Source organism: Sprattus sprattus (genome assembly GCF_963457725.1).
Source record: "Sprattus sprattus genome assembly, chromosome: 1".
NCBI classification, from domain to species: Eukaryota; Metazoa; Chordata; class Actinopteri; order Clupeiformes; family Clupeidae; genus Sprattus; species Sprattus sprattus.
In genome coordinates, this window is record NC_137920.1 from 32,196,402 (window position 1) to 32,218,922 (window position 22,521).

Sequence of the window (22,521 nt, forward strand, 5' to 3'; positions counted from 1 at the left end):
CGCTGCTGAATTCTGCCTGCACACTGAAACCATCTGTAGAACTCTCCTTGAAATGATCTACAATTACTTTAAGTGCCCCAAGGTGCTGTTCTGTTGCGTATCTGGACTTAAGTAAAAGGGCAACACAACACAGAATTGTCTGTATTTGTTTACGGTAACACTAGGACATGCAAAGTTCACAGCACTGCGAAAACAACTGAACCAGCAACAATGGCAACAGAAAGAGACTGGGCTGACATACTGTACATTATGTTATATTAAGTCAGATCATTTTCAATTCAGCATTATTTCTTGAATGTTTTGCTGGGATGATAAGGAAACAATCTAGGAGAGTCCAACCCTCATAACGAAATTAAACACACAGTAAATGCCAGCCATTTTTGACACATCATACAACTAACATGCAGGCACGGGTTGTTCTATTGTCCCTTAAACATGAAGAGGCCAGTTTTTTACTCTTTTAGGTAGTCTGCCATGCCAAAGTAGAGGATTCAAGGTTTCTGGGGGTGATATTTTTTTTGTCTGTACAACAAAAACTTGCTGATCTTTAAAGGCAATTCCTCCTAAAAAAAACACATTATTCCCCACGGGTAAGTGTTAAACATGAAGGAGGCAGAGGCCAATTTAAATAACAAGCAAGCAAAGCAGCCTGAGTCTCTCTGTGCCTCTCTGACCTTGTCAGGCACATTAAGAGTTGTGGACAAACATGGCGCACCTGAGGGAGACCAAACACTGGCCACTTGGCAGGCAGAGTTAGTGGCCACTGATAAGCTGCTTACTTTGAGCTGCACCTCAAGCCACAGCCATATTTGTCTGCTGACGCTAGCTTGCTTATTGTGGTTAGGTGACTTGTATTGAGTTCAATTAACATGAAAAGAAACTCAATTTAGATATAGCTAAATACACTTTTAGCTGACCAAAGGTAGCTTTATATAGTGGTATAGTAACTATCAATGATTAACTAGCTAACAACTCCCTTCTTACTTCTTATCTGCCTCACATAAAATGTCTCTTCGCATGAATTGTTAATTCGGTTATAAGTGAGGACAACCAAACCAATATTTCTACTGTGTAACTACACCAGGTTATAAAGCAGATCCACAGAGACACAGAGAGTGTGTAATCCCCCTGTTGCGGTTCCCAGTGAATCACAGTGGCAGCCACTGCAGAGGGTTCTGGCTGCCGCTACTGGTCTGATGACCTTCAGGCGGAGGGACGCAGTCATTTTATAACACAAACACAACTGATAACGGCAGGCATCGCTTGCATGAGGAGGGTCACACTTTACAAGTGCAAAGGCGAGGATGAGAGCCAGATGACACACACACACACACACACACACACACACACACACACACCAAAAACACACACACACACACACACACACACACACACACACACACACACACACACACCCACACACACACAACTATAGCAATACGCTGAATTTTCTCCCTCTTATTCCCTCTACTCCTCCCATTTTGTTCCCTTTCTCAAGTCTGTCAATCAATGTCTCACCAGTTGTCTTCCCGCTGGTTCTCTCTCTATCTCTCCCTTTCCTCATCACTCCATGAGCTTGATTCCTCCACAGTCCATCTCCATATACACCTGATTTTCCCTCCTTTTCTTGAGTCTGTTGCTCTCCCCCTGTACACTAATATCTCTTTCCTTCCCTCCTCCTCCTCCCCGTCTCCCTCCATCCATGTTACCTTGCATCATTTCCCTGCACATAGCTTCTGCCTCCGGCCCCGGCAGCATTTCCTCCTCGCCCTCCTCCTCTTCCTCGTCCTGGCTGCCGCTGCTGCAGCTCTCCTTCTCACTCTCCTCCTCCAATGACGACGAGCTCCACACTTCCATGGTGACCGCTACTGGACCACAATCCTCTCCCTCCTCTTCTCTTCCAAGCAATCCCTCAGTCTTGCACCGGCACACACAGATGGGATATCCTTTATCTGCGTAGTTCCGTTTAGTCCAAGTTTAGTCCCAATGGTACCCAGATGAGAGCGTCCACTCCTGAGGCTGTGCTGCTATTGTCTGATGCCTGCCTGCCTTGGCAGTGTGCTCCTGCACCTCCCCTTGCAGATGCGCGTGAGAGTTGGAACGCGCGCGGGCACCTTGTGTGTGGGGGAGTGGGTGTGTGTGTGTTTGTGTCCAATGCTGTGTTATGTTGGCCAGCCTTGCTCAGAGGTAGGTGACAAATCCGATAAGAGTGGGAGGGGTTTCTCTGCACTGACGGCATGCAGCTCTTCGGTTCTTATTCACCTGGGCAGATGGAGTGGCAGGAGCGCACAACAGTGGCCAGAGAAGCGGGGGGGTTTGGGACAAAAAAGAAATACCTCAACCCTCAGCAAAATCAATAACTGAGAAAATCTGAGTCGGTAATACTGCGTCCAAGTTGTTCCATTTAATTTCCCAGTAGAGAGTGAAGCATTGCTGCAGGCAGGATGGAGAGGGTATTAATGTCCTAAGATCCCCCCCTGTGATGCTGTGGCAGATGGTACGTTCTGAGAGTGTCGTGTTGGAACTGTAGACGTAATGCTGCAGCAGAGACTCAGACTGCCTGCCCCCCCCCCTCACACACATACACACAACACATGCTGAGGTATTGAGACTGTGTGTGTGTGTGAGTGCATTTTTTTTGTGTGTGTGTATACATACATATATACATAAATATATATTTGTTCACCAGAAGAATTTCCTCATAGAATAAAATATAATACTGCAATATATCATATGTATATGAAAATGTATGTATGATTAGGTATTGTAACATGTGTGCCATACACCTATGTGTAGGGTGAGAGGTGTGAGGGAATTCCATTGTTTTGCCATTGTCTTCACTGTGCAGGAAACAATTCTAAACCAGGACAGCTTTGAAAAATTGTCTCAGGTCTCTCAACATACGACAACATGTCTCTTAAGAGACCTCTGAACCACCAGAAAGGAAGGAAGGTCAGAGCCCAAACAACCACAGTTATCTGGGTCAAAGGTAGAAAAACACAGGCCTGATGGAAATGTTATCGAGTGATATACTTATCTTATTGTTAGGCTTTGGGGTGAGGACTGTTGTCCCTGTGCCAAGTCTAATATTCAATGTGTGCTGTGCTATTGTGCCACACGGCTCAAATCTCAGCCATGCAAATAAGTCACCAGAACCAGGCAACTCCCATCACACTGATACATGAGTACCTTAGGAGGGTGTCCAGCAGCACAACTATCTCTAGCTCCTTACAGCCACTACAACAGGCCAAGTTCAAAACTGCAAATACGTTTATAAAGCATCAAAACAGTACAATTTAGGACATTGTTAGTCAGTGTAGAAATCACAGAACATAGCCAGTTCTGTCTGAATCCTTGCATTGTATGTGCAGATGTATGACATGTACTAAGATATCACAGCTATGTGAAGATTATATTATTTTATATATGTAATGTATTAAGATACATTAAGATGTACCCCATAAAACTCCCCTCTGTTCTGGGCTGATGCTTGGCTCTGCAATCTGGCACACTGTTGCAAACTAGCCGAAGCGCTGCAGTGTCCTTCCTATAAAATATTTAACCCCACTGCTATCAATTTTTCAGACTAAGACGGTCGATTTAAGGTCAGGTACTGCACACAAACCGATTCCCACCCAGACGTGGGCTCCAAAGACTGATCCTGGATCTGTTTAGTCCTGGGGTCTAGAGAGGGTTTGAGACATGGCAGTAGTTAAGGACATTCTGATCTTGGAACAGTGCTTTGAAAAGGGTTGTGTCTGTCTGAAATCAGACATGGTGGCCTAAATTTTAGTGTGCCCGCTGTCTACCCGCCTTGTCCTCTTTCCTGAGCTTCTAGCCGTTGGATGAAAGAACAGAAAGGGAGGGAGGAAAAAAGAAAAGGTGCAAAAGAGAGGGCCGTGCCAAAGAGACAGCTAGGTTTCGGCTACAGGTGTAGAACATCCGGAGTAAGAAGATCTGCAATCTGTACACGTGAGAACATCTCTGGCAATACAGAGAACAGCCCCCAGGCTGATGCCTTTGGCAGCCATGGTTGTTTGTCACACACAAACACTCAAAATCCCAATTATTTCAGCGGCTTTGCTTCCCTTACAATTGGTTTATCTACAGCAAGTGTATGTGACAGAAGTCAGTCCAGACTCATCCAGACCAGGCCATCAGCTTCCTGTTTCTTGCCTTACATCTTGATAGTACAAAGATACCATTTCCACTTCACTTGACTGATGGTTCTCAAAGTTAAAACAGAACCAAAGACCAGTGAGGTAATTCATCATTACATTCTTTGTTTGTTACCCAGTAAACTTGTTTGCACTACAACGGAGAAAACTGAAGTTATATGGCCACAGCTCGAAAATGTACTTGTTTTAATGCTTGGACATTTTTTGTATAAAACTGGGTAGGCTTAATTGCCAGTAAAACATTATTAGACTATTTGCAGCAGTCTGTTAAATCAAGCATTTCACAATCACTACTGTAGAATTAAGCATACTGGGCATTGTCTATAACCAGCAGTCTTCATTTTATTAATGAAGCATCCGTAAACTAAAAAAATACAATCTCTGGTTGAAAAATATCCTGTTTTAAAAAAAATCATCAATTGTTGTTTTCTTTCCTTCAGATAACACTGGATGGTTTTGAACAAATCAGGGCGGTATCAGACTAGTTCTCCTATACCTGAGGCCTCAGTCTAGAGACATTATGACATGTCAGTCTGTGGTCCCTCAAATAATATTCTACTACCCAGGGCAATCAACTTTCATCCTTTCAACTGCTCCACTGCATTCCCTGTTCCACACACACACAACCCCCCAAATCCCCAACCAATCCCTTTAAGGCACTCAATGTTTACCCAGGGGGTGGAGAAACCTACAGGACACAACCACAAGTCACTTATCTGTCACACCGCCACGACTACGCTAACGCGTCTAGCCGCACCTGGTGTCATAACATATCCTCAGAAGGTCTATCATTGCACTGCCTAAAGACAAGAGGACAGACAATCGCCCCACAGTTGCCAGACTTTGTGACCACAGCAATGACGTCAGTGTAGGCCTAAAGAGGGGCCAGGCAGGGGGTCAAGACTAGCAGCGCGCTGCCCTGGAGGTCCAGAAGGGGCTAAATATACTTAAGCAGGCCTTGCCGACGCTAAGCAGATTGGTGGCATTTGGCATCTGTGTAACCTGCTAGGAAGAGGAAGCGATCTGGGATTAGGGAGCACTTATTAAATCACCTCAGTGGTTCGTCTCCCGGGCTGGCAGACGACGACTTCCTTAAGGAGGATCAATAGTGAAAATGCATTCAAGGGGGAGGATTAGGAGTGCTACGGACTGCAGTGTGATGATAGGCTGACTATTAAGGAGCTGAGTCATTGAGTTACTTCTCCATCAGAGTAAAATATTTGGTTTATTATTGATTTTTGCAAGCTGACACCTCAAGAGGTGACTGCAAAGAGCTTTGAGGATTCCATGAACTTGATAATAGATAATAATACGTTTGAAACAGCCACAGGCTCAACAGGACCCCAGACACTGTCAGTGCTCCCAAAGTTTTGTTTATACACCTACAATATTCTAGCTTTATATTAAATATTACTCTTCCAAACATGATTCAGACACAAGGCAGAATGCACTCTTCTGTACAATAGGCTGTATGTTTCATAACACGAAATCAGGAGCTACTGTCTTCACTGCAATGCACATTTCAATTATGCTGTCTTCAAAGCCGAGAGGGGAACATGTACACTAGTGGGCCAAAACATTACGACGTCTCACAGATTTTGTTTTTGTTGATTAGCCTGAAACAAAGGCATTTGTGGAGGTCTCGAATATATTAAACGATATTAAGCAACCACATAGTTCAGATGCTGGATGCAGGAAAGATGTGCAGGTTTAAAGACCTAAAAAAGACAGGTCTGAGTGCCCATGCCAACCCTTATTCATAGTGGCCATGCAAGCATCAGAAATGGACCTCGGAGTAATGCAAGAAGTTCCCTTGGTCCAGGGAACCCCATTTCCCTTTTACAGAATGTGGACAGCTAGGAACAAGAGTTAACAATTAGCATTTAACAGTTAGCATCTGCGGGCAGAGGCGAAACAAGTCCGGTCGTGGTTGACTTTCAAGGATATGGTGGGAATGTCTTGGTGCCAGATACCATAGGGCACCTTCAGAGATCTTAAAGAGTCAATGCCTTGGTGCGTCACGGCACACTGAGGATCAACAGCACATTATTACATGTTTGATCATAATGTTCTGGCTCATCAGTATATTCAGTGAGTACTGAGCCACTATTTAGTCATTTAGCAGACGCTTTTATCCAAAGCGACTTACAAGGATGAATATACATTTTACATCTACACACCGATGGCACACTGCATCAGGATCAATTGAGGGTTCAGTGTCTTGCTCAAGGACACTTCGACAGGGAATCCAACTAGCAACTTTCTGATTACTACCGACTTCTCTACCTCCTGTACCACTCCTGTGGTCCTCACCTACTTATACTGCATGTTAAACCTCAAAGGTGACAGAGCAGGAGGTCATGAGGCCTGATCTAAACACCATCTGGATGGACAGCCCCTGGCGAATGAGAATGACATTGCACCAGTCAGGGCACACACATGATGAGACGTACGCTGCACACCACTGGGGGACAACACACCAAGCTTTGTATTGATTACCTAATGGGTACACTGACCTTGTGAAAATACATAAATCGTTAAAACCCGATGGGATTGCATGCGCTGGCAAGGTGTTACGTAAGAGGGAAGTACGCTGGAGTGAGCTGGCTAAATTAAGCAGCTTACCATCTGTCTCTAGTTGTGATATGGAGAGTATGAAAACTCAGTTCTGTGTCTCACCACAAGGCATTGCTGAGGTGCTGAATGTGCTACACATGCCAAACTCAGCCGGCTACAATAGCATAGCACTTACAGTCTCCACCCAGAGATACACATAGTAAACTCTTTTTTTTTTTTTTTTAAACATGTCACATAATAATTTCTGCTGTGCAACAACAAGCAAGACGGTGTGTGCTGATTCAGTATGGTTACCCTCAGGCAGTGCTGGAGTGAATAATGGAATACTAAAAATAAGGACATAAGAATACTCACAGAAGTACTTGAGGGTCTCTTCGATGAGCTCGGGCGAGAGTCCTAGGACGGCATCTGGAGGCAGGATAGGGGTGTGCAGCCAGTCGTCGTGGTCGTACCCAAACACACAGTCCGCCCGCAGCGTGTATTTAGGCAGATCCTCCTTCAGCAGACTCACTAGTTCAACCTCTGGCACGTTCAAGTTGTAGATTTCTGTATATGTATGTATGTGTGTGTGAGTGAATGAGTGAGTGTGTGCGTATGTGTGACCGTTTGTATGTGTGTGTGTGTGTGTGTGTGTGTGTGTGTGTGTGTGTGTGTGTGTGTGTGTGTGTGTGTGTGTGTGTGTGTGTGTGTGACAGAGAAAGAGAGACAGAATGATGTGTTTGTGCATAATTGGAGCATAGGATTTCATTCGGTTGTTTGAATATAGCATGAGAATATGAATGTATGTGTTCATGTGGAAAGGTCATTAGGCCCATGAGAAGAGGAGAGGAAAAAAGGGGAGAAGAAAGGCATAAACACTGTTAATTCCAAACTGAATGAACATCTTTACGTAATAAGACCCGTCCAGTTTATGTATGAATGCGCAATTCATTACAGTGCCTCCAGATTAAAGGCCTGAATCAGCACTCAGTGGCCATTCATTGCTGGAAAGCACAACAGGCATGCACTTTCCTAATAAGCGTCTCGTCTCCTCCACCAGACTACTCATGGAAGAGCTCTGATTCCCCCTGCAGGTAGCTGGTGGAATTGCACCTGGCTTCTTCCACTGTCTTAAACAGCACGCTTTATTACCAAGGACAATCAATCCTATGAGTTTCTAAACAGCAATAATCACAGTTTTGATTGGGACACAAAAATGCAGTTTTACAAGCAGGGTTTACGGCGTTTTGGTGGTACATCGAGCTCAATTAATGCATACCTAAATGACCAAGACACTACAATGGGGCTGGTGGTTGACCTGGCAACCCCATCACCTGCAGCATTCAGTTCACATTAGGCTAAAACGCAGGCCAGACCGATGCCTTGTGCCAGACAAACTCCCTCACCATATATACTGCATTGTGTGGGGCTAACTGAGCGTAACCAATTAAGCTCAACTCACACTGCTTGTGTTCCTGACATTGTGTCCAACTTACATAATATGTATGGCTACGTGAGGCCGGTCTGATTAGCATATTCACTGTTATCCTATCCTGTTATCCTCAAGCGCTATAACTAAGAGTTTATATAAGCCATTCACACTGACTGATGCTGGAGTATAAGATGAGGCAAATGACACCTGATGGCAAAAGGCAATATCCAAAGCTAACTGAAGCTAAAGCAACTGGACACTGATTTATGAAACCACATTAAGCAATTCTGTTCAGTTGTAATTGGAAAACAGATCACTTTTGACATGAATATAGGTTAAATAGGCCTGACATTTGTTTGTAGTGTTATACATATCTTCTCAAGAAATCAGTAAACTTTATACTATATCTCATAGATTTCAACATTTGAATGTCACATGATATTTCTTTTTACGTATTATGAGTAAAGAGAAGCTAAATATTTGTCCTTGTGTTGTTCACTAGTTTGCCAACAGTGTCCAGGTGTTTAATGTGTACCAACCGACGGACAACAAAGCCAAATCACAAACAAATCCTGAATGCAAATAAACCCCAACGGCTCTCCTTTTCTGTCTGAATCAACCCCTGCCTCATGGGCGCACACGTGTGTACAGTACGTGTGTGTGTGTGTATGTGTGTATGTGTGTGTGGAAAGAGATCTGTAAAAGAATAGCAAAGTGGTGTAAAACATTACCTCAGAGTATATATGATTGACTAAATGTCTCGTGAATTAAAGGAACACTGCCTCATGATTTAAAGGTGATTCTGGCGAAAGGCTGTTGATATTTGAGCTCAACGGCCAAATCAAATTACACCTCTCTGTTCTGTGTTCCCTAAGTAACGTGTTGATATAGGCTGGCAGAGTGTGTAGCTCAGTCCGAGTTACTTTGTTTGTTTCCCATTTGCAGAAAACACACGCACACATGCAGGCGCACAAACACTCTCACACACAGACACACACAAACACACACACACGCAGAACAGACAGCTGGAGGAGCAATTGGTTGAATTTTGACAAAGAAAATGTGTATGGGATAATAATTGTGGACTCTACCTTTAGAGCTGCAGAGGGGGGGTTTCTCAGAATAAAGTGCTACATATTTTAGCTGAGGTGGACAGAGCTTTGCAGCATAGGGGGTTTCAGCCCTGTTAACTGATGAAGTTGTTTTCTGGTTCGACTCCACAGAACCCTGATTTGATTGTTATTGATCCGCCTCCTCCTCCTAAAAGCACATCCGTGAGTGCTCAGGCAGACCTGTTTACGGCCCTTCATCTGTTTGGGAACCTGAGTGAAGTGCGTTGGCTATACATACACTCGGCCAGAAATGGACCCTGGAAAGGTCCAGTGAATGGGCCCTCCACAACTGCGCTTTACTAATGTCAAGGCATGTGGGTGCTGTCTCTATCTCTCCTACATCAACACATAGGTGTAAACTGAGAGAGACGTGTGAAGGGCCCCGGTGAAAGGGGGCTGAATAGGCACGCACACATGCACACACGCACAAGCACACGCGAACACACACACTGGGACTATCAAATACATTTTCTTTGTATGAGAGTCCCTTCATTTCAGTAAGTTTGATAACAAAATGGCAAAATTCAACAAAATACTTTCTCTGAAAATACACAGTTTTAATTTAGTTATAATACTATTAAAAAAATTAGACCAATCTCAATCACCATTCCAATAGAATTAAACGATTAAAACATTATTGCTCATAAATAAAATTGTCATGCCCTCCCCCTGACCCACCCAACCCCCAGCTGCAGGGCCCCAGAGAGCCTTCCCCTTTTCCCCCTCTTATGGGCGGGTCGGCATACACACCCTTAACGACACTGGCAGTGTTTCATAACAACACGGAACGCTTTGATGTTCTCTGTGTGTGTTCTACATACCCCTTGGTCTTGCCACAGAACAATTCACACATTGATAATGAGAAAATGTCTGAAAACACCATTATGTCAGGAATATGTGTATCTATAGCTACAGCTGCAAGATTGTACCTATACGTATACCTACATCTCTTTTCTGAACCACTAAGAACTTAAATAGGAATGGAAATATTTCTATTTTACCAGCTCAATCTGAACATCAATCAGAAAAACTCTGAGAAATTGACAGAACCACCAAGAAATTATTACTATGGTAACTCCGACTACGTGAGAAATGTCTCTCCACAGTGCTTCCTAATGGGCCTCTCACTCCACAAAAATCACCCTCAGAAATGCCAACCCTGTGTGACTCACCTGTCAGTGTGGATACATCCTTGGCCTGACATCCAGCTTTGGTCTCAGCGCTGGTCCCTGGGGCCTGCGGGTGGGGTTGGGGCCTCCGGCTAGGGGCCCCGCGTCCTTCCGTCTGCTCCCCATGGACGGACCGAGGCCCCCGGTGCTCCAGTGAGGGCCGAGGGGGGCGAGTGGGGACGGGCTGCTGAAGACGGGATGTCCCCGTGGGCTGGGACAGGTTGGCAGGGGGCAGGCGGTTCAGGGTTCTGGTTGGGGGACAGGGGTGGATGAGGCTGGACTAAGGCTGTCTGGCAGACGCTGGAGGAAGAGCTGGTGATACTCGATCAACAGTGGTGAAGCACATGGGTCTGGAAAGCTGCTCTCATCTGACTCCTGAGAGGGAGAGACAGAGAGAGAGAGTATGCAATTGAGAACTTTTCACAACATCATTTAATCTCAAAACAAGATACGTTCTGTGCTGCACGTATTTTGAGGCCAAACCTTTGCAGGAGGGGGGGGGATCAGTATCGGTAACAGCAGCACAGCCAGATTGGTGCTGAGGGATTATATGTGAAATGGCAGTTCATGTGTCAATCTGTATGCTGCGCAGTAAATCCTGAGTTATGTAAAAGAACATGGCTTAACCACTGTACATAACCTCATTATCTACTAGAAGGGTCTATTGAAAAGAGCATGTTGTGACAGGTTAGCAAATCTTTCTTTCCTTATTTCATTTATTCATCCACTCGACAAGCATCTACAAGACAACAGTCAGTTTACTCATCCACTGCCTTTATTTAGTTAGCTGACTGCCACCGCTCATTCAGTCTGGCCTTGTTTCGCCATGGCCTTCCAGAGGACAACAACAGTGCTTCGCTTGTTCGTCTGATATCACTTTCACCGGCAAACCGACCCAGCCAATGATAAGACTTCGATCTGTAACCGGATAGCCACCGATGTGGGTCCATTAGGTGAACAGGCAAAGCAGTACTACCTATCCTAATGTGTTATCATTATTGTGCTATTTTAAGATCAATAAACCAACTTCAGACATCATAAAGAGCAACAACTGACATTCAGATCTTTTAATCAGATTAGATACTCTGACCATTGCTTTGATAATATCCTGCTCCCCCAGCGTTCATTTTAACTTTGTTAAGCGTGAGCCAAAGAATGTTTCATTCTAATGACAAAAGATCTCCGCTGAATGACATCATCACAGGCTTGCCCCTGAGCCATAACAATACATTTCCCACGGAGTTTGTAAACTTGAAACGCTATCGAGTTTGCTACAGTTGAAACTTCTCATGGCTTCAGGGAAAGGAGTAACTTTAGCAGTGATATTTCTGGCTCCTTATCCTCCCTATGACCTTCAAGGCAACTAAAATGGAACTCTGAACTCCAAAAGTAGCTGGCAGAGTGTGTAGTGTTCTTTCTATTGGAGGCGACGAGAAGGATATGTGTGCGTGTGTGTGTGTGTGTGTGTGTGTGTGTGTGTGTGTGTGTGTGTGGAGGGGGTGGGGGGTGTATACGTGTGTCTCCTCACACACTCCGCAGGGCCTTCCCTATTCACTCGACGCTCAAAGAAGGGAGGGGGGGGGGAGCAGACAGGGAGGCAAGCAGGGGAGTGAACAGAATAGAGAGGTGAAGAAAGAGAAAAAGGATTGGAATGGGGGAGGGGGAAGTAGAAGGGTGGGGGGCGGGGCAGACACTGGATGCTGTTCATTCAGTTCAGGGCAAACATGCTGAATAACATATTATAATTTGATAACCTAAACGACATGGAGAAGGGAGAGTACAGCACGGCCTTCGAGCATCTTGATTCCGATTGGCCGGAGCCAGGCTTCCTCTGTACTCTGAACCCTCTGTCTCCCGGGAGACGGGCCGACTGTGGCCGGCGTGGGTCATGTGACATGTTTGTCAGAGACCTTTATGAATATGGGGATTAGCCGGGCAAGGCAACTATACAAATTTGTGCCAACAGGTTAACTCTGTGTGTGCACAGCACTACACGGCTAAGGGCTAATGTACTTAATAGCACATCAAGTATTCATTTCCAGTTGTCCTCCTTTGTGTGCTATCCCGTGACTAAGAAACACGTGCTGTAGTTTGATGATAACATTCATTATTCAGCCTCCATTACATTTACTGTATGCAAGTTAATAATTGCAAGACAGAGAATAATTATGAGACTTCTAGGGATAGAAGTCTACTCAGAAAACCATCATAATTCAAAAACATTCAAACACAATGCCCATTAAAGCCATAAACGAGCGAGAGAGAAGATAGAGTTCCATCATCATATTTCTCTCTCTCTCTCTCTGTCACTTTCTCTCTCTCTCTCACTCTCTCTTTCTTTCTTTCTCTCGGAAAATCAAGCTGGTCTCAAATTGCTGTGAAACAGGCGGTAACTGACCTCATACACCTCCAGTGTTGGGCACATGAAAGCCCCACTTGTTTACGGTTTGGTAAGTGGATAATTAAACGACCAGAAATCGAGGTCACCTCCACTGCAGTGAGTTAAGCTCTACAGATGGGGAATGCATGCGAGTACAGTTGGGACCAAATAACTAGTGAGGGACAGAATGGTTTGGTGTGCATTCATGGACTATTGGGGTTGAGGAGTTTAGCGGGACACGATGCTGACAAGCTAAGCTATTAGCAAAAGACCTGGACCTCAACGAGTCCTGGCCTCAAGCTAACAAATACAACATGACATCTGTTTAAAAACTTCCCACTGTTTCATTCTCATGAGCTGAATACATACATATTAATGATAATGCATAATGTATGCACAATAATGCATAAGGTACACCACTAATGATGTAATGATTTTTTTGCAAAGAGACCAGGTTCATTAAGTTAGTCAGTCAACTTCAGTATTTAATATCACATATTTCATTATGTTTTAGAGGTCAGTTGTTCAGGGTCTGTTTATGTTACCTACTGCATAAGCTGCTGTTAGTACAATTCTCAATGTCTGAATGTTATTACCTTCAGAAACGTCTTAGTATCACACTCATAAATATGATGCTTGTAGGCTACAGGCTTTCCCATGCATCACAAAAGATAAACAAAAGATTTAGTAAAATCTTTGTAACAAAGCATGTGTTTGTTGTCACTGAAGTGGTACAAGAAATACTTCACAAGTAACAATGTTAAAATCCCAAATGATGATCACATTATAACACAGTTCATGAGAAATGCCATCAGCTAGCTCAACTGCTTCTACTCATGACCATATAGTCTGAACCCTTTATAGTCTGCACCTACGTTTCACTACTCTGAGCCCGTATCTAGAAGATGCCCTTAGTTGGTTTGATCTGAGATAAGCCGTATCACTTTTGTATTGGAGGATACAGCCACGCAAACAATGCACGCTGCCTACGAGACCTTCTGCACACTCTCTGAGTCCCTGGCACAGTGTCTGGTGTGCATGTGACAGGTAGTTAGATGGGACAAACACACCATCCAGCTGCCCGTTAGTGTGCTGAGTGAGGTGTAATTTTCCATGGATGAGCCATGACATGAAGCAGATTGTGTTCTGACCCGTTTGAACTCATTTGTAATAAGTGGTTAATTTAATCAAGTGCGAATGTTTTGTTTTTTGGTTGGTTACAGGCCGCAGAGAAGTGGACTATCTAAACCAGGTGGTCAGATTATTTTGAATTAGTTGTGGGCCCTTTGCCTGCAAATCCTTCAAGTTCAAGTAGACAACAACACATGGACACACAAACACCCTCATCTACAGTAAGTACAATAAGCTTTTAATAAATCGCTAAGTATCTACTTGAAATGATACAGTGTGCTAATTTAATGTGTACCAATTCTCCCTATTCAGACAGTTCACCAGATCTATGAAGTTATCAGGGCACATAGATTAGCGTTAGCACGTAGCTGTGCTCTGACTGTGACCTGAAATCAATAACTCACTAAGTGATGAACGGCAAGGCTCTGATAAGGCTGATATGGACATCATTAACCCCACTGACACTGGCGCACATCAAAACAGGTGCAGTTCACGTCTTGAACGGTGAAGGATAGCGGTACCTTTGCCGCTTTTGTGTGAAACTATTAACAAGCACTTGCTGAGTCAGCAAAACAAGGTAAGCAGAGTGTAGTGTCTGAGATGCAGTGCAAACCTTACACTTGACCCCAGTTCAAACCTTACACTTGACCCCAGTTCAAACCTTACACTTGACCCCAGTTCAAACCTTACACTGACAGAACAATTTCAGTGCAGGTAAGTCAGCAGGTGTACAGGAAGTCACAATGGACTGGAAGTCATAGTTACAGCTATGATGTCATCTATTGTCGAATCCCCACCCATGCAGGTGACTACAGACATTACCATAGGCCTGCGTTGCATCATCCAGCTGGTTAACTATTAAACCACAGCGATGTTCCTGTAAGGAAAGATTTTCCATCAAGGTTTGGAGATAACGGCCATTCAAACCTTAACTGACACAAACGTTACTGATCACAGATCAGTCACTTTGGCTTGAACATCAGTCATTCAGCTGTCTGCTGTATGCGAGGTAATTGGATAAATAGGGGAACAGTAGCGCAGCACCCTTATCATTGACAGTAAGCCCCTCATGACGTCAGTATTACTACTGCTACAATCGTTTGTCTTCTGCATGTGACCAACCCTGGCAAAGGCTTGTGCAAATATCACAAACAAGTGGTGATAACACTAATGACCATGTCTAGAGAGGAGCAGTGAAGTCCAAAGTCAGACAGTGACTGGAAAAGTTTTCTGGATGCAACATTCAGATCACAGTAGAGGTCACAAAATATCTATGGCATTGGTAGGTAGTGAGAGCATTGGATGATATCTGATAGACATAACACCAGGTAACATCAGTCTTGTAGCTACATTTACATGTGTGTGCGACAGTGGGTGTGTATGCATGAGTCTGTGTGTGTGTGTGTGTGTGTGTGTGTGGGTCTGTGGCGAGCATTACAGAAAATGTACATCAGTGTTGCAGCTACATTTACTGCGTAAACTTACTGTGTGAATGTGTGAGTGTATACAATTTGCACTGCGTCTATGTGCTATGTGTGTGTCTGTGTGTGCATGTGTGAGCCTGAGTGTGTGTGTGTGCGTGCCTGTGTGCGTTTCTTGTGCATGTGTGTGTGTTTGCGTGTGTGCGTGTGTGCATGTGTGCGTGTGTATATGTGTGTGCATGTTTGTGTATGTTTGTGTGTGATGAGCATTAACAGCAAAGGTACTGTAAACTAACACTCTCTAGAAGGGACCCAGAATACTTTCCCAACACACTCTGTGACTACGACAACGGGGTGGATTATATCTTGACAGCAGGAAAGTTCATGCCCAGGGTAACAACCTCTGAATTTCCCATAAACTTTACTGTGAAGACAGGGGTGGAAGAAAGAAAGGGAGAAGGGGACTGTGTGTGTGAGTGTGAGTGTGTGTGGGTGTGTGTGACTGTGTGTGTGTGTGTGGGTCAGTGTGGGTCTGTGTGTGTCTGTGTGTGTCTGTGTGTGTGTGTCTGTGTGTGTGTGTCTGTGTGTGTCTGTGTGTCTGTGTGTGTCTGTGTGTGTCTGTGTTTGTTTGTGTGCGAGAAAGACAGAATAACCATAAGCAACCACAGCTTTTGAAAGTTGAAACACGAAACATGAAAGTTCCCAGTAGAGTGCTCTGGGGTCTCCATGGCTGTATATAAGGGCATAGTGGTATGCCCTGAAGCACATTACTGAATAAGGCTCTTATTTCAAATGAGTGCCACGGCATGTGACATTGTTTCGAAAGGGCACCTTTAAGCGGTTTGGGCTCTGGAAATTATTCAAGACCACAAATACACACACAAGGGGGGTTGGGTCTTGGGGCGTATCAATCATTTTGCACTACTCTACTGGACAGTGGCACAACATGGCATCACTAGTGAGCCTGTAGCACAACATGGCATCACTAGTGAGCCTGTAGCACAACATGGCATCACTAGTGAGCCTGTAGCACAACATGGCATCACTAGTGAGCCTGTAGCACAACATGGCATCACTAGTGAGCCTGTAGCACAACATGGCATCACTAGTGAGCCTGTAGCACAACATGGCATCACTAGTGAGCCTGATGCACAACATGGCATCACTAGTGAGCCTGCATGAAGGAACAAGTGAAATCCCAGAGAGCCCGCTGAATGAGCTGCATAACCCACATGACACCAAAGAACATACAAAACACACACACACACACACACACACACACACACACACACTCACTTGTCCAGGCTACAGACTAAACCAGATATCTGACTACTAACACAAACAACCTTGCCCCAAAACACATCCAAACATACACACTTTAGTCTGAGCTAAGCACCTAAATACAAACAGCACAAACACACACGCAGAGATAAACACAAGGGCACACACACATGCAAACAAGCAAACAAACACAAGCTTGCAACTAACAACATGTCACTCATCCCTCAATGTTTAAATCATTAAGCGTGGGTCCAATGTATAGCAACAATCAGGACAACTACAGCACACACTAGTGCTGTGGAGGTACCGGCACTAGTATGGATCACATACAGTAAAATGAGACCAGCACAGCCTGCAGACACTTACTGCACTGTGCGGAGAATCCCTGCATCGGACGCAGCCGGAGAACTGTCCTCTGTGAGGCGGGAGAAGGTCCGGGTCACATTCAAGCCCTTCAGCTCTGCACCGGTCTTCAGTTAAAGCTGGACACACGTAAACCCTCTCTCTCTGTCTCTCTCGCTTTCTCTTTCTCTCTGTCTTTCTATCTATCTCTCTCTCCCTCTGTGTCTCTCTTTGTTCTCTCTCTCTCTCCTTTTCTCTGTCCTCTCTCACTCTCTGTTTCCCTCTTTTGCTCTCTTTCACTCATTCACCTACTCATTCACCTGCTCACTCACTAAGTCACTCACTCACTCACTCACTGCATTTCTTCCCCTTCTGTGCCTAGTGACCAAGGGGGAGTGGTGGGACAGATGGGAGGAGTCAGCTGGAGGAGGTGGAGAGAGTGGATGAGAGAGCGAGAGAGAGTGAGAGAGAGAGTGAAAGAGTAGCGTGTGTGGAGGATGATTGAAAGACAGGGGGGGGGGTATATAGGATGGAAAATAGAGAGAGGAGGGACAGAGAGAAAAAGAGAGCGGAATTGAGAGTGTGTGTATAGAGTGAGTGATAGAGAGAGAGAGAGAGAGAGAGAGAGAGAGAGAAAGAGAGAGAGACACTAGAGCCGGTGAGTCAGCAGTCTTATGCTTCTACCGTGTTGCAGTTGGGGACCAGGGATCTCTGTCCCTCACTCCCCCATCAGCTGGGATCTCTGTCCTGGCAGCCCTCACTCCCCATCAGCTTAATCACATCCTGTCACGTCACGTCATCGCCCTCACTCTCTCTAACTGAGGGGCCCAGTCAATCCACTCCCCTCTCTGTCGAGGCTAATCACACAAGACCAATACAATACCACCTCCTTTAAGCTCATCACTGAATGGGTTAAGTTACTCTGGAGTTGCCAGATACAATGTATCTGGGCAGACTGAGGCATCTTGAGTTTAGCAACATGACAGAGCCATCTGCCTCTCTAGCATCAGTGTTTGAACACTGTTATGTCCTCATCCACCCCTAGGCATTTTTGATCAGGCTCCCCTTGATCAAGATACCAAGGCACTTACTAATGCTTTCATGTAAGAGCCTTCATATCATTTCAGCCATGTTTGGATTGGAACATTGACGATGTGTAAATGGGGAACATTGATGATGTGTAAAAAGGTGGGATTTTGATGTTTATTTGCGTATGTTTGTGTGTCACTCGGCAGCAAATTTCAGATAAACTGGTTTGTGCTAACAGTCTGCAGTAACAGCGTTGTGCCTAATTTAAAGGGATACGTCAAGCAAACAGTGCAAAAGTAAATACACTGGCCGTATTACTTTACCAGCTCATGTGTAATGATGGAGCTATGCTCTCACTACGTGCAAAAAAATGGGTATGGGTGTTCAGGATGTGGATGTTTTAATACTACTTCAAAAAATACAGCTACGGGTGGCAAGTTGTGTGTTTACACATACACATTGGAAGGCGTTCTGCAGAGATCCTTATCAGGTTTTGTGTATGCACTGCCAACAGAAATTAATATGCCCTCATAATTAATTAACAGCAGGATATTTAGTGCTCGGCTCCAATTACCGGGGCAACAGGAAGAGGCACGTAGAAGCATTCTGAATGTGGCACCTGCAGCTTTTAACATTAGCTGGAGACAAGCTATAGTTTAATATTACGCCATCTGCAAGTGTGAGAGCGTTATGATACGTTACGTTACGAATATGTCAGTAACCTAGCCTGGTGTCGTAAAAAAAATAATAATACTCAAACTTAAGTGAACTTACATGCATTGTGTAGTTTACCGGAAGGGGGTTTCAAGGTCCCAGTAGGTGGTAGCCAAAACTGGATTTTGGGACCCTCAAAGACATCCCTGTATTGTTAGCTTGTTGTTGAAAGTGTTGCATAATTTGGAAGAACTCCAAGTTATATAAAAGTGTTCCTTTGCATTGTTCCATGATTGCACTGATGCTTTGGCTATTGAGGCTACACGAAAGGATGCGAACGGGAAGGGAAATGGCACAGGGCACCACTGAAAAAGGATAGAGCTCCCTCAAGAGTCTAAATATAAAACTACTCTCTTTAAAAGGACAATTGTCCCCCAGCGTCCATACAGTGTGTGCTGCACTACGCAGTAATTAAAAAAAAAAAAAAACAGTTCTATGGAAGATTATTCATTAATAGAAATAACTCTCACTAAAGTATCAGGGCTAAAGCAAGAACTGGCAAATAAACAGCCATATAGGTTATTGTTGTGCCTGGCTGAAACCTTTATTAGTGTAAAGAGTTTGTAGCCTACATGTAATTGTATTTTGGTCTATCTGGGTCTGTAGGAGGACTTGATGACTTGACCGCTTTATTTCTACCCAAAATAAAGGGGTAAGTTTATTTGTTTTGATTCTAATGTGTTCTTTATCAACATTTCCCAGGCAGGCAAAAAGGCAAGGTAGACAAACGGTCCTCGCGTAGGCATCGACTTGAACGACTTGATTTAACTTATAGGCTACTGCTGAGCATAAACACGAAAAGAAAACAAGCAACTGTCCATATCATAAAATGCATTGCAAATATTCCGAAGTGCAATCCAATCCTTTGGGAATATGGGACAAGCTGCATATTTCGAGGTATGTTTTCTATTAGGCTACTCAGTACTAGCCTATTTGCACTGGAACGCTTTCCATGCACCTACACAAATTCAAGGTTTCTCATACTGATTTACAGACATAGCAAAGCCGGCTGTGCTGGTGTCGCACTACAATTTGTTGACGTTCGTGGAACAGTTCACAAAAAATAATTAGCCCGAGGCACCGGCAAGAAAGCTAGCCAAGGCTTCCGTCCGATGCCTCAGTTCGACCTTATTTGGGAGTCGGGTCTACAGAAGAGCCATAAAGTCTGGCGATCAGTGACAAACTCCGTTATCGTTACCATTGAGAAAACATGAAGAGAAAAGGCTGCGAATATTATTCTGACAAGCACAGCAAACGTAGTCGTGCATATTAAATATTAGGCAAACTAACTGTGTCCTTGTTTGGATTGAAAAATCCCGGACTATATGTCCCACCCTCTCTCTCCGGCACAATACTGTAAAACAAAAAAAGAATAAACTTACTTCAAATATTGGGCTGTTTACGTCAGTGTTGTATTTTGCGTTTTCAGTAGTCCGTTTGTCTGTATGTGGGACAGAATCTTTTCTTTCACAACTTCTCCTATGTTTGTCTGAAAATTGCCCTTCAGCCTGTTTTGGTAGAACTTTTCTTGAAGACCGTAAACTGTCAGAGAAAGGGGTGGATGTCCGTTCATTTGCCCAGTGAAGCGGTGTATTGTGGATCTTGTAGTTCAGATTTTTCCATTACAGTAACTCTGAATTAATCAGTTAGATATGAGTTAAGTGCAAAGAGTTTAGTGGAAGAATACAAGGCCGTGTTGTTTGTTTGTTTAATCGAAAAAACTGACCATACAACCAGAACCAATAAATAGTTCAGATTAATGTTGTATGACTTTAATAGCAAAGGAGTGTTCCTGGACAAGCAATATATTATGTCATTCTATGTAAATATGTTAATTAAATCTATCCAGAGGGTATCAAAGTATTTAACACAAAACATGATGGCATGACAGACATTGCAGTGCAGTGAAATTGCATACCAACTCTGACCTCACCATATCCTATATAGTCACATGGCAAGTATTTTAGTCAAAGAATTCCAAGCCTTCTCTTTGAAATGTTAGCGATCCTTGTAATCATACAGTCTATGCGTTCCAGGCCTTTTCAGGATGGGGGCAGCACTTGGCAGGGAATGAATATTAAATGTGCACTGTCTAAAAATGCAAGTTCACTGGACACCCTACTCACAATATCCCACTATGTTTTGTATCATGTTTCATCAGGGATTTAATGCACTATGATCTTATATGCAATCGCTGCCCCCACACACTATTACTAGAAAAATGATCTTTTCTTTACGGTACTTTAATGTAAACAACCTGCTAATGTACAAGACTTCCTGCATCATGTCTAATAGAGTGACATATCTAATGGCCCATGCTGTTGTGACACTTTCCCCCTTCCCTGAGAGGCTTGGCGGGGATGACGTTCTCCTCACTGCAGCCCTTGTCACTAACACGCTAGATAAAGAAGTCCTGCTCGGTCTATATCTAGAGTGTCACCCTGCTGAGGATGCTGAAATGGTCTTGGCTGCAGTAAATGCTGGGCTATTTTAGCCCCTATAGACAGTCTCTCTCTCTCTCTCCCTCCCTCCCTCCCTCTCTCTGTCTCTCTCTCTCCTTCTCTCTCTCTCTCTCCCTCCCTCTCTCTGTCTCTTTCTCTCTCCCTCCCTCTCTCTCTCTCTGTCTCCCTCTCTCTATCTCTCTCACACACACACACACACACACACACACACACTCACACTCACTCACACACACACACACACACACACACACACACACACACACACACACACACACACACACACACACACACACACACAGACACATAGTTCTTGCCTGAGAATGCTGCCCTCTGACCCCCCCTGCCTGCCTGCTGGGGACAGGCTCACAAAGGCAGTCATGCACAGATGACTGCAGTTTGGTCTTGTTTGTCTTAATTTTGAAGTGTAGCAACGTGGTGACCTTCAAAAAGAAAACGCTGGGGAGGGAAATACAAGGACAGAAATTGATAGATTCATACAAGACACTGAGCACTGATCATTAAATCTGTTTGTGTTAATGGCATGGCTTTCATGAGCATTAACGCTTCCACTTCAACACTGCACAGTTTAACTGCGTGGGTTTTTCTACATCCGAGTACCTGCAATTCATATTCTGGTCACTGACTGCATTTATGAGGAACCATTGATAATGCGTCCTTTCACATCACTTTGCACACACAACAGGGAACGCATCCATATGCAAATATGGGTATTTCTTCATACAGCAGAGCCAAAAGCATAGAACACAGAAGGATGTGAGATATTCCAAAAAGAAAAGTTGCCCCTTTCATCATGTTTGGATTACATTGGCCTTCTGCTGTACATAAAAAAGTGGACTAGATTTCTTAAAGAGGATATCAGAAAGTACAGCAATCGATCCTGCTTTGTTTAGCTGTGACTTGGAATATGCTACATTGAATTCAACAGATTTTTTTTTAAACCACATTATTACTTTATTTACCTTGCTTTAATTTGAGTTTGAGTACATCTTTAACAACTGTTTACTATTAAATGCATAAATGACTATTCACAAATGATGTAATTTGACACAATATTCACACAGAGACCCCATTTAGGTGATAGACAGTCCACAAAGCATTTTCTCAGTAAGCAACATCACAGACACGGAATCCCTCCGTCAAACAGCGTACACAACATATTATGCAAACAAAAGAGTTAAACAAGTGTCTAGCTATAGGTGGGGATTTGATCTTTTCACCTGCTGCAGGCTTCATTAAATAATTAAGTATGTAATCTCATCTTATCCATGAATTATGCATTTGTACACACAGTTT

General features: G+C 44.0%; 1 protein-coding gene across 1 annotated transcript in view; it reads right to left on the reverse strand.

The window, feature by feature from the left end:
• hap1 (huntingtin associated protein 1) overlaps nucleotides 1-22,521 on the reverse strand; it is a gene marked incomplete at its 5' end in the record, with an annotated part of 41,441 nt that overhangs the window by 12,136 nt on the left and 6,784 nt on the right. Inside the window, 2 exons of the mRNA XM_080843594.1 lie at nucleotides 7,110-7,301; nucleotides 10,451-10,727. Coding sequence (XP_080699720.1) covers nucleotides 7,110-7,301; nucleotides 10,451-10,727 — 469 coding nt within the window. The remainder of the gene's footprint in view (nucleotides 1-7,109; nucleotides 7,302-10,450; nucleotides 10,728-22,521) is intronic.